The following is a 12,422-nucleotide window of genomic DNA, read 5'->3' as shown; positions in this document are numbered from 1 at the left end:
CATGAAAGTTTTATCTCGCGAATATGTTATTGCAATCCGCAGCGGGAGCGTTTCTATAAACTTAATTTAAACTTACGTTTTACACCGTGCTTTGTTTCCCTTATAAACATGCTTGTATGCTTAACTCGCTCCGTTCTCAATTGTTTAATTAATTTTTTGCTCTTCGCTGTTTGCGGATGTTCCTCCATTTCCCCCTACTTCGTTCTTTTATCTCGCGAATATGTTATTTCAATCCTTAACGGGAGCGTTTCAATAAACTGATTGAAAATAGTTTTGCATTTACCTTTTTAGTAAAAGGCGAGCTTTTAAGCCTGAGAAATCACCCTGTAAATGCACACGTTTAATTGGACATGTGTTAATATGTATGGTTACACAGTATTAAAAGACAGTGAACAACGTCAGTTACCTTTGTTCCCGCGTTTGATAAAAGGTGAGCTTTTAAGCCTGAGAAATCACCCCGTAAATGCACACGTTTAATTGCACATGTGTTAATATGTATGCTTACACAGTATTAAAAGACAGTCAAAAATTAACGTCATTTACCTTCGTTCCCGCGTGTGACTCGTGCTGTAAATGTCTTCCTTGTTTTTAGTTCACGTGATTACGTAGGAGGCGTGATGACGCAATACGTGACTCCGCCTCCTCCATTACAGTGTATGGACAAAAAATATGTTCCAGTTATGACCATTACGCTTTGAATTTCGAAATGAAACCTGCCTAACTTTTGTAAGTAAGCTGTAAGGAATGAGCCTGCCAAATTTCAGCCTTCCACCTACACGGGAAGTTGGAGAATTAGTGATGAGTGAGTCAGTCAGTCAGTGAGTCAGTCAGTCAGTCAGTGAGGGCTTTGCCTTTTATTATTATAGATATATATATATACAGTATATATGTGTATATATATATGTAGATATGTATATATATATATGTAGATATGTAAATATATATATGTATATATATGTGTCTGTGTGTGTATAGTATATATATATGTAGATATGTATATATATGTGTATATGTATATGTATATATATGTTTATGTGTGTCTGTGTGTGTATATATATATATATATATATATATACAGTATACTGTATATGACAGCAACACTCATAACAATGACAACACAATTACATTGACAATCATGTTACGTTATTTTTTAAATGTTTCCTTTTCTTTTTCATAACCTTTTTAACACACTACTTCTCCGCTGCGAAGCACGGGTATTTTGCTATAAAGATTATAGCGGACGACGGTTTAAAGGAGTACATATTTAAAATTGGTGGTAAGAGTAAATTGTTTGGCAAATGAAGCTATTGAAACAAACCATGAAACTCAAACCAATTATGACAGCGGCAATCCAAGCTGTGAGAAAACAGTAAAAAGGAGGCATGTCAGACGTCGTGGTACATTTTCTGATGCAGCTAGACGGAAACAACTTTGTGACGCTGCCGCCAAATACTCGCAGAAAAATCCACAAGTTAATAGACACGCTGTCGCTACATACTCGCAGGCAAATCCACAAGTTCTTAGAGATGCTGTCGCTAAATACTCGCAGTCAAATCCACAAGTTAATAGAGACGCTGCCGCTAAATATTCGCACGCAGATCTACAAGTTAATAGAGCTTCTGTTTCTAGGTACGATCCCAATAATAAAAAGCGGCTCAAACGAAAACAACAGGTTTGGCTCAAAAAAGCCGATTGTGGATTTTCGTACAGCCACCGAAACTTTGTAACGGCACGAGACTTCAGGTCACTTGTCTGCAAAAGAACCTAATTGAGGCCACTATTTTTACTGGCAGTGGCTCAGGGGAGAGAGTTTTTATTCCTCGCATACCCAGTATACCCTCTGATCTCCCATTTCAATTCAAGCGCTTCCAATTTCCAGTAGGGCTCTGCTTCACAATGACAATTAAGTCTCAGGGACAAACTCTACAAAAGGTTGGCATTGATTTGAGGCAAGATTGCTTTTCACATGGCCAACTGTTTGTTGCATGCTCAAGAGTAAGCTCAGCGCAAAGCTTGGTCATATTACAATCAGAGGGCCGAACTGACAACGTGGTATACAAAGAGATCCTTAACAAATAATTATTTGTATATTTTCCCTCAGTTTAAAAATGTTTACTTCTCTTCTTAATAACAATTTTAAGGCAGTACTTCGCTGCTGCGAAGCGCGGGTATTTTGCTAGTGTGTATATATATATATATATATATATATATATATATATATATAATATATACACACACACACACATCATATATCAGTCAAAAGCAACAAGTGTTACATACTCCACCAATATTTTACTTTCAAAATAAGTTTTTATTCCAGTCCTGGAAACAATTTCTGTTTGCCACTAGTCACAGAAAAACTTTACGTTTTGCACAATAGATTGGAGTTTTTGTGTAACAATTCACACATCTTCTCCTGCCTTCTGTTGCAGTTGCCCCATAGAAGTTTAGTATCTTCATTTGTTTAATTTTTTGGTGTTGCTTTTTTCATGCGTTTTATATCTGGAATGAGCTAAGTACATACATATGAGGGGGTACCCAAAAATAACCAGAACTGCAAAAAAAAACATTTGTTTTTAATAATATTTACTTACTGAAACTTTAGTCTCCTTCAAAGTACTCTCCATGTGAATGATTGCACTTATCCCAGCTGTTTTCCCACTGGTGTTAACATTTTTGGAATTGCTGAAGAGGAATGTTGTCTGATACCTGCAGCAATTTTTCTTTGACTTCCTCCATGGTACAAAAACACCTTTACTTTGAGTTCTTTTTTCATATGCGGGAACAAGAAAAAGTCGCACAGAGCAAGATCAAGTGAATTTAACTTGCTGGCTAAAGGAACAGCTGCTGAAACTGTAGCGATGCTTGAAACTGCTTTTAAAGAGGAAGCTTTAAGTAAAACAATAGGTCTACAAGTGGTTTTCATGTTTCAAATGAGGGGAAATGTCACTTGATCTTGCTCCATGCAACATTTTTTGTTCCCACCTATGAAAAAAGAACTCAAAGGAAAGCGTTTTTGTGACGTGGAGGAAGTCAAAGAAAAATCTCTGCAGGCATTGGACAACATTCCTCTTCAGCTATTCCAAAAATGTTTCTACCAGTGGGAAAACTGTTGGGACAAGTGCATTCATTCTTCCACTGGTGTTGGCAGCTGAGGGTGCAGGGCAGTAAGCAGCCATGAACAAGCCCCCCCAGAACCAGTCACATACACCACTGTTTCTGAGCCACTGTGTGATAGTCACAGGTAGCTGTTGCTGTGTCGCAAGCATATGAGACTTGTTCTATGTATAATCTACCCTGGATTCTAATTGTGCTTGCTTCATCCATGCACTCGTTTTCCTAGGGAGAGGGAAATCTGCTCAGCCTTGCTCAGTCTGACTTTTCTGACAGATCTTTTTATTCCTTAGAATTATCTGGTTTAGATTAGGATCTTATTGTATTTTGAATATAAGTTGTGCTAATGCATATGTTATGCTTGTATATTAAATGTTGATTCTGTCTTTTTTTTCCTGGAAGGTTCACAATATTCTGGCTGAGATGGTAATGGGGGGAATGGTATTAGAGACCAATATGAATGAAATTGTTACTCAGGTTGAAGCACAGAACAAAATGGAAAAGTCAGAGGTAAGTGCTTACATAATAGTTTCACTGTTGCAGACTTTTTTGCATGTTTAGAGTTACAATTTTTTGCATGTTCACTTGCCTTCGTGTTAGGATGCCACCATGCAAGAAGTCAAGCTGGCTTGCTTAGTGTAATACTGTGATGTGTACTGCCTGATCTGGTTATGCAAAGCGTGAGCATTTCTATCTCTGCTGCTATTATTGTTTGAAAATTATTCTTTGTATAAATGTTCAGGTTCTTCAGTAGTCAAACAGAACAGGAATTTAAAAGTTGTGATCTGAAAACAGTCCCCTAGTTGTATTTGCAGTCGATTAGGTGCAAAATTGGGTTGATTTTTTAAATCAGTAACACGGTTACTTAGATTACTTAGTTGTCATTTGTCCCAGGTGCAATGTGAACATTGTGTGTTCTGTGCCAAAACACACACTGTTACCTTGTCCTCTTACTAAATTAAATTTGATGGTTTTAAAATCAAAGATACAGAAAAGTAACATAAACTCTAAGGATATACATTTTAAATTGAATGATTCATCTGCATGTAGAGAAGTCCAGCATTAATTTTAAATAATAAGAAGTTTTGTGTTACATTGTGGAAATGTAGAGAAGACTATTAATGACTTGATAAATATAAAACTATGCATTTAAATGTTATTTTGAAAAGTCTGAAATGTATAACGTGTGCATGTATCTATAAAATATGTGTCAAAAAGTAGTATTATCATAAATCATTGAATACATTTGCATGAAACTTAGCATGGAGGATCAGAATGACCAGATCTGTGAGTGATCATGTCTGATTTACTTGTTAAAACATAATGTTCATTGTAAGAAGACGTTAACGATATAGTGTTAGGTCATGGTGTTCTTAAGACACCATCTGCTGCCACAGCACATCAAGAATATCTCGACAATACCTTCAGATGTACAAATAATCCAATATGTTTAATAGTAAGTGAATTGTTGATTTAGTGAGATTGAATTGTTTTCCTGAAATAATACACCGCACACTTGTTGAATGAATATGTAGTCTGGATAATTCTGGTGAAGATGGTTGCAGGAAAACCTCAGAGGAGAACACTGTTTAAGAACTAGTGGATCATGGAACAAATTGTTAAGTACTTTTATAATACATTCCATCAGCTTCAGAGAAATTTGGCCCTTCATGGATTTTCAGTTAGTGCCTTAGGACACAGACTCTCCCTTTAGGCTTCCATTAACACATCTGCCATTGACAGCTTGATATAGCCCTTAGAGTCTAGACTGGTGTTGGATCCAAAAAGCCTAAACAGTCATGAAATGGGTCATCTTCACTGGAGACATGCTTTAGTGGAAACAGATAGGTGATTATTACTGAATATGCTCCTTTAGTGTACTGTCATTAGTAAAATCCAGAATACATTCTCAAATGGTACCAGACTAGAACAATGTATGTTATAATATGGGACACCTTCACCTATCATAACATATAAAAACATAATTTCAGATGTATTTTAAAGACCTCCTCTTAGATATATCCTTTGGCAGAAGGGCTACCATTTATTATTTTCCAAATAGATAAAAGCCTGATTGCAAGTCTCCCAAGAATGTTTATATTACCTGAATATCCTTGAACATGTTTAGGACATTGTGGGAGTTTCCAGCCACAGTCCACTGACATTTGCCTTCATGTAAAGACAACTGGACAGTGGTTAATCAGATAGGATATTAAGAAATAGGATAAATTTATGTTTGTATGATCCATTCCATGAGGGATATGTTTTGTTTATAAGTTGCTTATAATATATACCAAATATAAGAGGATTCAAATATAGATGTGTGTGTGGTTTATTTGAAAACAAATTGTCAAAACAAGTTTTATTGATCCTAATATTTTACATTTTCTTTAATCATGCATGTTATTTAGGTGACACAGTGCATTGTATTGCTGCCTCATAAATCCAAAATCCTGGATTTGAATCTAATGCTTGTAAATCATGTGTGTGGTTTTTTCATGTTTTCTCCATGTATATGTGGGTTTTCATCCCACATCCGGAAAGACATACATATTAGGCTAATTGGCAGTCTAAATCGGACTAATATTGATTGTGGATGTGAGTGTAAGTGAACCCTGCAATAAACTGGCACACAGTTTTCTACCTTGAGCCCAGTATTGGTGGGATAGGATGAAGCCATCATTGACCCTGAACTGATTATATAGATTTGAGGATATTGTGTTTTATGTTTGTTATAATACATATATAATTAATTATTGGATGGGCGTTATGTTTGCTAGTTATGTCCCAAAGCATTTATTTATTTAAAAACAAGGTAATGCTGCATTCAGAATCGGAATCACTTTTATTTACCATTACTTAATGTTATAACATAACACAACATCACATACAAATAATATAAATCCCCACATTATATGGAGAATGAGACTTAGAAATACAGTTTATTTTTTGACTAGCAAAGTCTTATCGTTTAAATAACTTTTCATAAAATGTAATTTAATTTACTTTTCCTCATATTTAGGCATTCAGAATTATAAATAGTGGCATGTGGTTTAATAATACTGTTATGTGTTTTACTTTCAATAAATACAAATTGATGTTCATGTGTCATTCAACCTTTTTTTTGTATATTGCTTCAGTGTACTTTTCGGAGTCATATGCTTTTCTTGTCGGTTCAAACCATGAAACATTTTTACAGCGCACGCAAAAAGAATATTTTTCAAGTAATTTCTTACCATATTTTTATATTTCAATTCATTCAGTATATATTTTCCATGTGGGGAGGTGTGTGTGTGTAATGCTCAATGATTTTATCTTGCCCATTTACTCTCTTAATACTCATTATGTGTGGTGCTCAAATTTTAACCAAATATCGCATTTCCCCATCCATATTATTTCTCAAAGCATTTCTAAAATATTTTTGAAAAACATGAGCGTGAGAATGCATAATACATTGGCTAAATTAATATTATGGGTCTGTATATTCACCTTTAATGTGACTATGAAAATATTTAGACGTTGGCAAGTCATTCTGTAGCACATACCGTGTTCTTTCACCAATTATACTATACCATATGCTTAACCGTGCATTTCATGAAGTTGTATCCCACTGATAGATGCAAACTACTATTTAACAAGCTATTCCTAATAGGGTGGAACTGATTTCCTTGGGCTTTTCCATATGTCAATATATGCTTGTAAGCTGCACTTTTAAGTCTAAATCTGTTTCCCAGGAAAGGAAGAGTAAATTCATTTCTAGTCATGCGATTTATCTACCTTCTGAATGCTGCATTTGTCCATTACAGGGCACACTTTTGCACTATGATAAGTTAAAGTTGTGAGTTAACTGAATGTACACATCTTTGCAATGTTAGAAGAAAATGTAAGTACCTGGAGAAAAACTCCCACAAAATCTGGGAGAATGTGCAGGCTCCAGCAGACAGTGATTATGCCAGGCTTTGAACCCTGCCTCTTGAAGCTGTGAGGCGGCAATGTAAACCATTCTATTCCACCTATCAATAAAATCCACCAGTAAATTACTTTTTTCTATATCCTTTTCAGATTCATTATTGCTTGTCTTTTGTGTAACATATTAAATTAGCAGCATTAAATTAGAACTTAATTTTTTCATCCTTTTATTAGTGAAAAGTCAAACAAAATGACACCTTTTATTGGCTAACTACAAAGATTACAATATGGAAGCTTTCGAGGCAACTCAGGCCCCTTCTTCAGGCAAGATGTATTAAACATTTAAATTCCAATACCTTGGAGTGATTTTGATAATGGAAGTATAGCAGGTAGTATGCATTTGAATGAATTTCTGTGGCAGAAGCAAATATCTTGTAAATGCTATGTTAAGTTGATAATGATGAAATAGATCTATTTATAGTAATGCATGGTAATTGGAGGTTAAACATTCCATAGTTAAGCATGGTAATTAAGTGTAAATTTAACTAGAGTTTTCAGTGTTTTGAATTGTGAAATAGGTAGATGAGATATAATTCACTGAGTCCCAGGTTTGGAAACCTACAAGTTTCTACTTTATTTTTAGTCCTGGTTAATTCTCTTTTGAACAAATAATTTTTGCTGCGTTATTTACACTTGTAAGAATAATGTGTTTTTACATTTGTCAGCTAACGTTGTATGTGACCTTAAGGATTAAACTAAATGAGCAAGAGCAGAGTTAAATCATGTTTATGTAATGCAAGTTCAAATGTGGTACTTAAGCCTTGTGTAAATACATATTATGAGTCATTTTCAGAACAATTGTCATGAAAGCAGGCCCATGCAGTTAATGAATCATTCATGGCAGATGTATACCTAGTCTTTGCCAGATTTTATAAACATCAAATCTTTTCTGTTTTTGTTACTATGACCTACTGTAAACATTTCACAATTCATATTACAAGAGTGACTTTTGAGATGAGAGAAAACAATGCCTCATTTACTTTAAGAAAGTTTAACACAGTGTTTTATTCTGCTTTTTAATTGCTTTATCTTATATTTTAGCTTGCTTTACTGAGCTGTAATACTCCTCTGTGCAATGTAATTAATTATAGAGTGGCACTAAAAAGCATCCTTACAGAATATAAGCAAGCCCAGAGACATTTATATATTAACATGTAACTACTGTATTTGTGTAATTATTCTACCGCACGATGGGGCTGTGGTGGCACAGTGGTTAGCGCTGCTGCCCAACAGTTCCATGAAACTGGGTTCAAATTCTGTCTGCTCACTGTCTGTGTGTAATTAGTACATTCATTCTATGTTCTTGTAGGTTTTCTCTTAAATTCCTGGAACATGCAGGTTAGGTTAATTGGGCCAAGTTAGTCACCTGTCTGAGTGAGTCCAGGTGTCCATGAGCAAGGTTTGCAGTGAACTGGTGCCCCATTCACGGGTGGTTCCTGTCTTGTGCCCATTCAGCTAAAAAATGTTCTTATTCCTTCGTTTAGAAAATGGAATGTAGATGTGTGGGTGCTTGCACTAATTTGATATTTAGTTTACACATTTTTTTCAATCTATTAAAATTTTACTATAACTGCAATTATAAGGTAAATAAAATTCAAGGGACACTCTGTGGAATAGAAAAGTGTATGTTGTGGCTTTCTCAGTGCCTCTCCCCAATTTACTGCACAGGTCAGTATTTGTAAGCTTTAATAGTAATAGTGGTGGAACCCTATTCTCCCTTTGTGTGTTCATTTCCATTATCATGTGTACACCTCTTTACCTGAAGTTGTATCACATCAGATTGCATAACAGAAAGCTGGCTCGTATGCCGTAAGTAAGCAATATTCGATTTCCATATATTTGTACTCGTAAGTCTATGGTCAGTCACAGCATTCTTTGTATTTTAGTTATTGTACTAAAAATTTACAGAATGTTCTTTAAACTTCATTCCTCATTTTTGTTTCTAAACTCCTGATCTTTTTCTAGCTGTTTCCATTCTTCTCTCTTACAGAATTTTATCTTTCAGTCTCCCAGGCAGGACAGGTAGATACAGGTACTGCTGAAAATCCAAATAAAGAATAAGGCAAAAATTATCCATACATTTGTAATAGCTTAAGAAACAGAAAGCAAGCTGTTACTTATGACAATTAAGCAGGCACAGCAGACTAAATAAATGTATTAGCTACCAGTTGGCAGCTTTGCTTTCATTGCCTACTCTGGAGATATTGATTGTTAATTTTAACATTTTTCGTATGTCTGTCTTCATGTTTGTGTTCACTAATAAAAAAAAATCAGTAAAGCTGGAAAGTGAACTTGTTGAGTTTAATAAAAAACTATTAATAAGATGTTCATAATATTTGTCAGATTACTCAAAAACAGTAACAATTTTTTTTCTTCTTCTTCTTCAAAGATGCTTAAAAGCAAGCTTCATTATTTAGTGAATTCATTAAGGACAACTTAATCAAGAAGCAATTTGCAGTCAGTTACTATACAAATTCAGGGTTAAGAGATTTAAAGTTGTAAAAGATAACTTAGCATCCTGGAATATTCAAAAACACTTGACAACAAATCTATTTTTATCGAATTCTTGGACACAATGAGGAGTTGAATATACAAAGTAACTGTTTAATTCAACATTGTGACATATTTGAAACTATTTAAAAATGAGTTAGGAAAACATTTACATAAATTCCCATTTTCATTACCTTAAACGTACTTATTAAGTTGTACTAGTGATTCATTAATTTTTTCTATGTGTAGTTAATTTTTATCCATAGAAAGAGCTACAGTAACTGATGGGACACAGTCCAGTTATTAATGTAGTTTGAGCTACAGATGTTAAACAAATCATGTTGTTTCCTAAATGCTAACAATGATGAAGTTCATGAAGTTTCTTTATAACGCTATAAGCTAGCATTGCTGGATGACCGAAAAACACAGTAACGCTCAACGTCATGTACTATATGGAAAGTGAGTCAAGTCAGAGGCATTTACATGGAAACAATATCTAACAAAGTTGTTGTCTGAAGGAAACAATATTTTAAATATGTTATTTCTTAATTTGTCATAGAATATATGTGATGGGGTGTATTTTTATATAATGTTGGATTTGTTACATAAATGTTGCAGCTAAAATAAAAGTGGTATTTCTTCTTGAAAACTGTATAACATATTTTAAGGCCTCTTACCATCCACTCATGTAAATTAGTTTTATTCAGTTCAGTTTAATTTATTCTTATCAAGCACACTTACACTTTTGAGCCAAGCATGCTCTACAGTAATTACAAAGATAATATGAAAAAAGAAATTTAACATAAACACAATACACAGTGTTGAACCATAAACAAGCGAGCATTGTATGTTATGTAAACATATGAAAATATATGTGGGGTGATCACTGTTTTAAAAACTACTGCACCTACAGTAAGTAATATGCCATGTACCCCATTAACAATAGTTAGCTGGGATAAAGTTAGCTAATGAAATAAGATAAAACAGAAAAAAGCTTCTAACACAGTGTGCTGTCATCAACTACTTCCATTCATAATCTGATGGGAGTCTTCATTTTGTGAAATTAATGCCGTGAGACTGGAATTAGCAGAGTCAGGTTCAAGAGTAGGCTCCTTCTTTCTGCTGAAGTACCCTTGAAAGCCTTCCCCATAAAGAACTTGTGTAACCATGTGTTTTACAGTATGAATATAAATATATTCATATATTTAAGCCTAAATTCGAATGATCTTATAGGATCCATAATTCAAGAAGAATAATACCAAAGACAAATAATAAAAATTTAATTTGCTTAGAAAACTTCTGAAAAAAATGTCAATCATATGTGTTTACATACTATGATATGTATCCTTCATGCAGAACAAGGTAATTCATTTTATCTTTTTACAGGACCACACCTTGATTTCACAGCATTCTTCAAACAGAATGCCGGAATCTTTTACACAAGACTAAACACACTGGCAGTTTGGACTAGCAGATTTCACATATAAACCCTAAATATCTTTACTGTGTGTCACTGCAGTGGCTAATTTGAAATAATTAGGTAATGCTACATAAAATAACTGTTTTCCTTTATAGGGTAATCTTAGCTTATTTTTCTGTGAGGCATTCTACCAATGAAGCCATGGTGTTAACATATCAAATTATTTGCTGACCTTTTCTAGCAGAAATCCTTAGTTAACGGCCTCTTTGCATGTTTTACACACCAGTACATAACAAGCTGCATTGCTTCTCAGCCAAATTTTATCAGAAGAAAATTTTTCATTATGCATTAGACATTGTCATCTTTGAAATGTGTAAAAGGATAATGTTTTAGAGTAGCATCACATACAGTATAATAGTAAATAATATGGAAAAAGGTAAAGGTGCTACATAAAAAAAATTTGAACATGCAATGCTTTGAAAAGGTACTTGTCAGAAATCTAATTTTTTTTCTATATTGTTTTCAGTGAATGTTACATCTTAGATAAAAAGAATTCAGAATGAGCAAATAATACAAATTTGATGCATTTGTTAAAGTAAGCAGAGGCTGAAATAAGTAATTGCTTCACTCTTAATTTTTTTTTTACTTTAACTTTACTTTAAAGACAGATGACCTGACAATTCTGTGAAGAAATCTGATACAAAGTAAAACTTTTTCATTGTTGGAGACGTATCGTCAAACTCCTGATGCAGCAAAGCACCCTGAGTCCATGACACTACTAGCATTATGCGTGACCTTTGCCAATGAGGTCATACATGTAGAATGCACTCTTAGAACTTTGCCCATTTCCATCAAAGTTTACACTTTTCACCCATCTATTTATCGATCATTATTTTAGATCCTCAAGGTGCATTTTGGAATGTCTGACATAAACACTTATATTCATATTAGTTTTCTTGATGTTGGAGTCATCCTAATTTAAGCTTAGTTGGTTATTATTTTGATTAATTGCAAACATTTTATAAAGAAAATGAAATTATTTTATTCCTTGCACAAAGTTCTCCTTCATAACAATAGTACAAGTATGCTCTAAAATTATATTTGCCAAAGAATTGTATAAAAACATGACTCGTTGCTAACTTTAAGCTCTACTGGCAACTATTTTTATCATTGATTATTATCAGTGACATTGATTTGTTGTTACAGTCTTAATTGAAACAGCAAGCTTGAAGCTTTCTAAATGTTATCCTTAGGTTCTTTGTGACTCCATTAAAAATTTACACCTTGTTCTTGAAAAAGGCTTTGCTCCAATAGTCAGTCTTGGGAAGAGAGCTGTCCCAAACTTATAGCAGACACTGTAATTTGATAGTGCTATAGATGCTTAAAAATGCCTCCATCCATTTCATAATAATCAGACAACCACCTTTTT

At 34.0% G+C, this 12,422-nt stretch overlaps 1 protein-coding gene across 2 annotated transcripts in view; it reads left to right on the top strand.

Annotated features, from left to right (window-relative positions):
* The window catches only part of LOC114654628 (AP-3 complex subunit sigma-1), a 90,144-nt gene that overhangs the window by 62,006 nt on the left and 15,716 nt on the right, over nucleotides 1-12,422 (top strand). Inside the window, exons 5-6 of one of the 2 annotated variants that reach the window (XM_051929421.1) lie at nucleotides 3,517-3,624; nucleotides 9,074-9,115. In XM_051929421.1, the coding sequence (XP_051785381.1) occupies nucleotides 3,517-3,624; nucleotides 9,074-9,109 (144 nt within the window). In that variant the 3' untranslated portion in view covers nucleotides 9,110-9,115. The remainder of the gene's footprint in view (nucleotides 1-3,516; nucleotides 3,625-9,073; nucleotides 9,116-12,422) is intronic. The other variant, XM_028805267.2, reaches the window with a different exon arrangement.

The sequence above is a fragment of the Erpetoichthys calabaricus genome, chromosome 7 (assembly GCF_900747795.2).
Source record: "Erpetoichthys calabaricus chromosome 7, fErpCal1.3, whole genome shotgun sequence".
In the NCBI taxonomy this organism is placed as follows: domain Eukaryota; kingdom Metazoa; phylum Chordata; class Cladistia; order Polypteriformes; family Polypteridae; genus Erpetoichthys; species Erpetoichthys calabaricus.
Note: the sequence above shows the minus strand (reverse complement) of the source record. Positions and strands in the feature narration are given on the sequence as shown.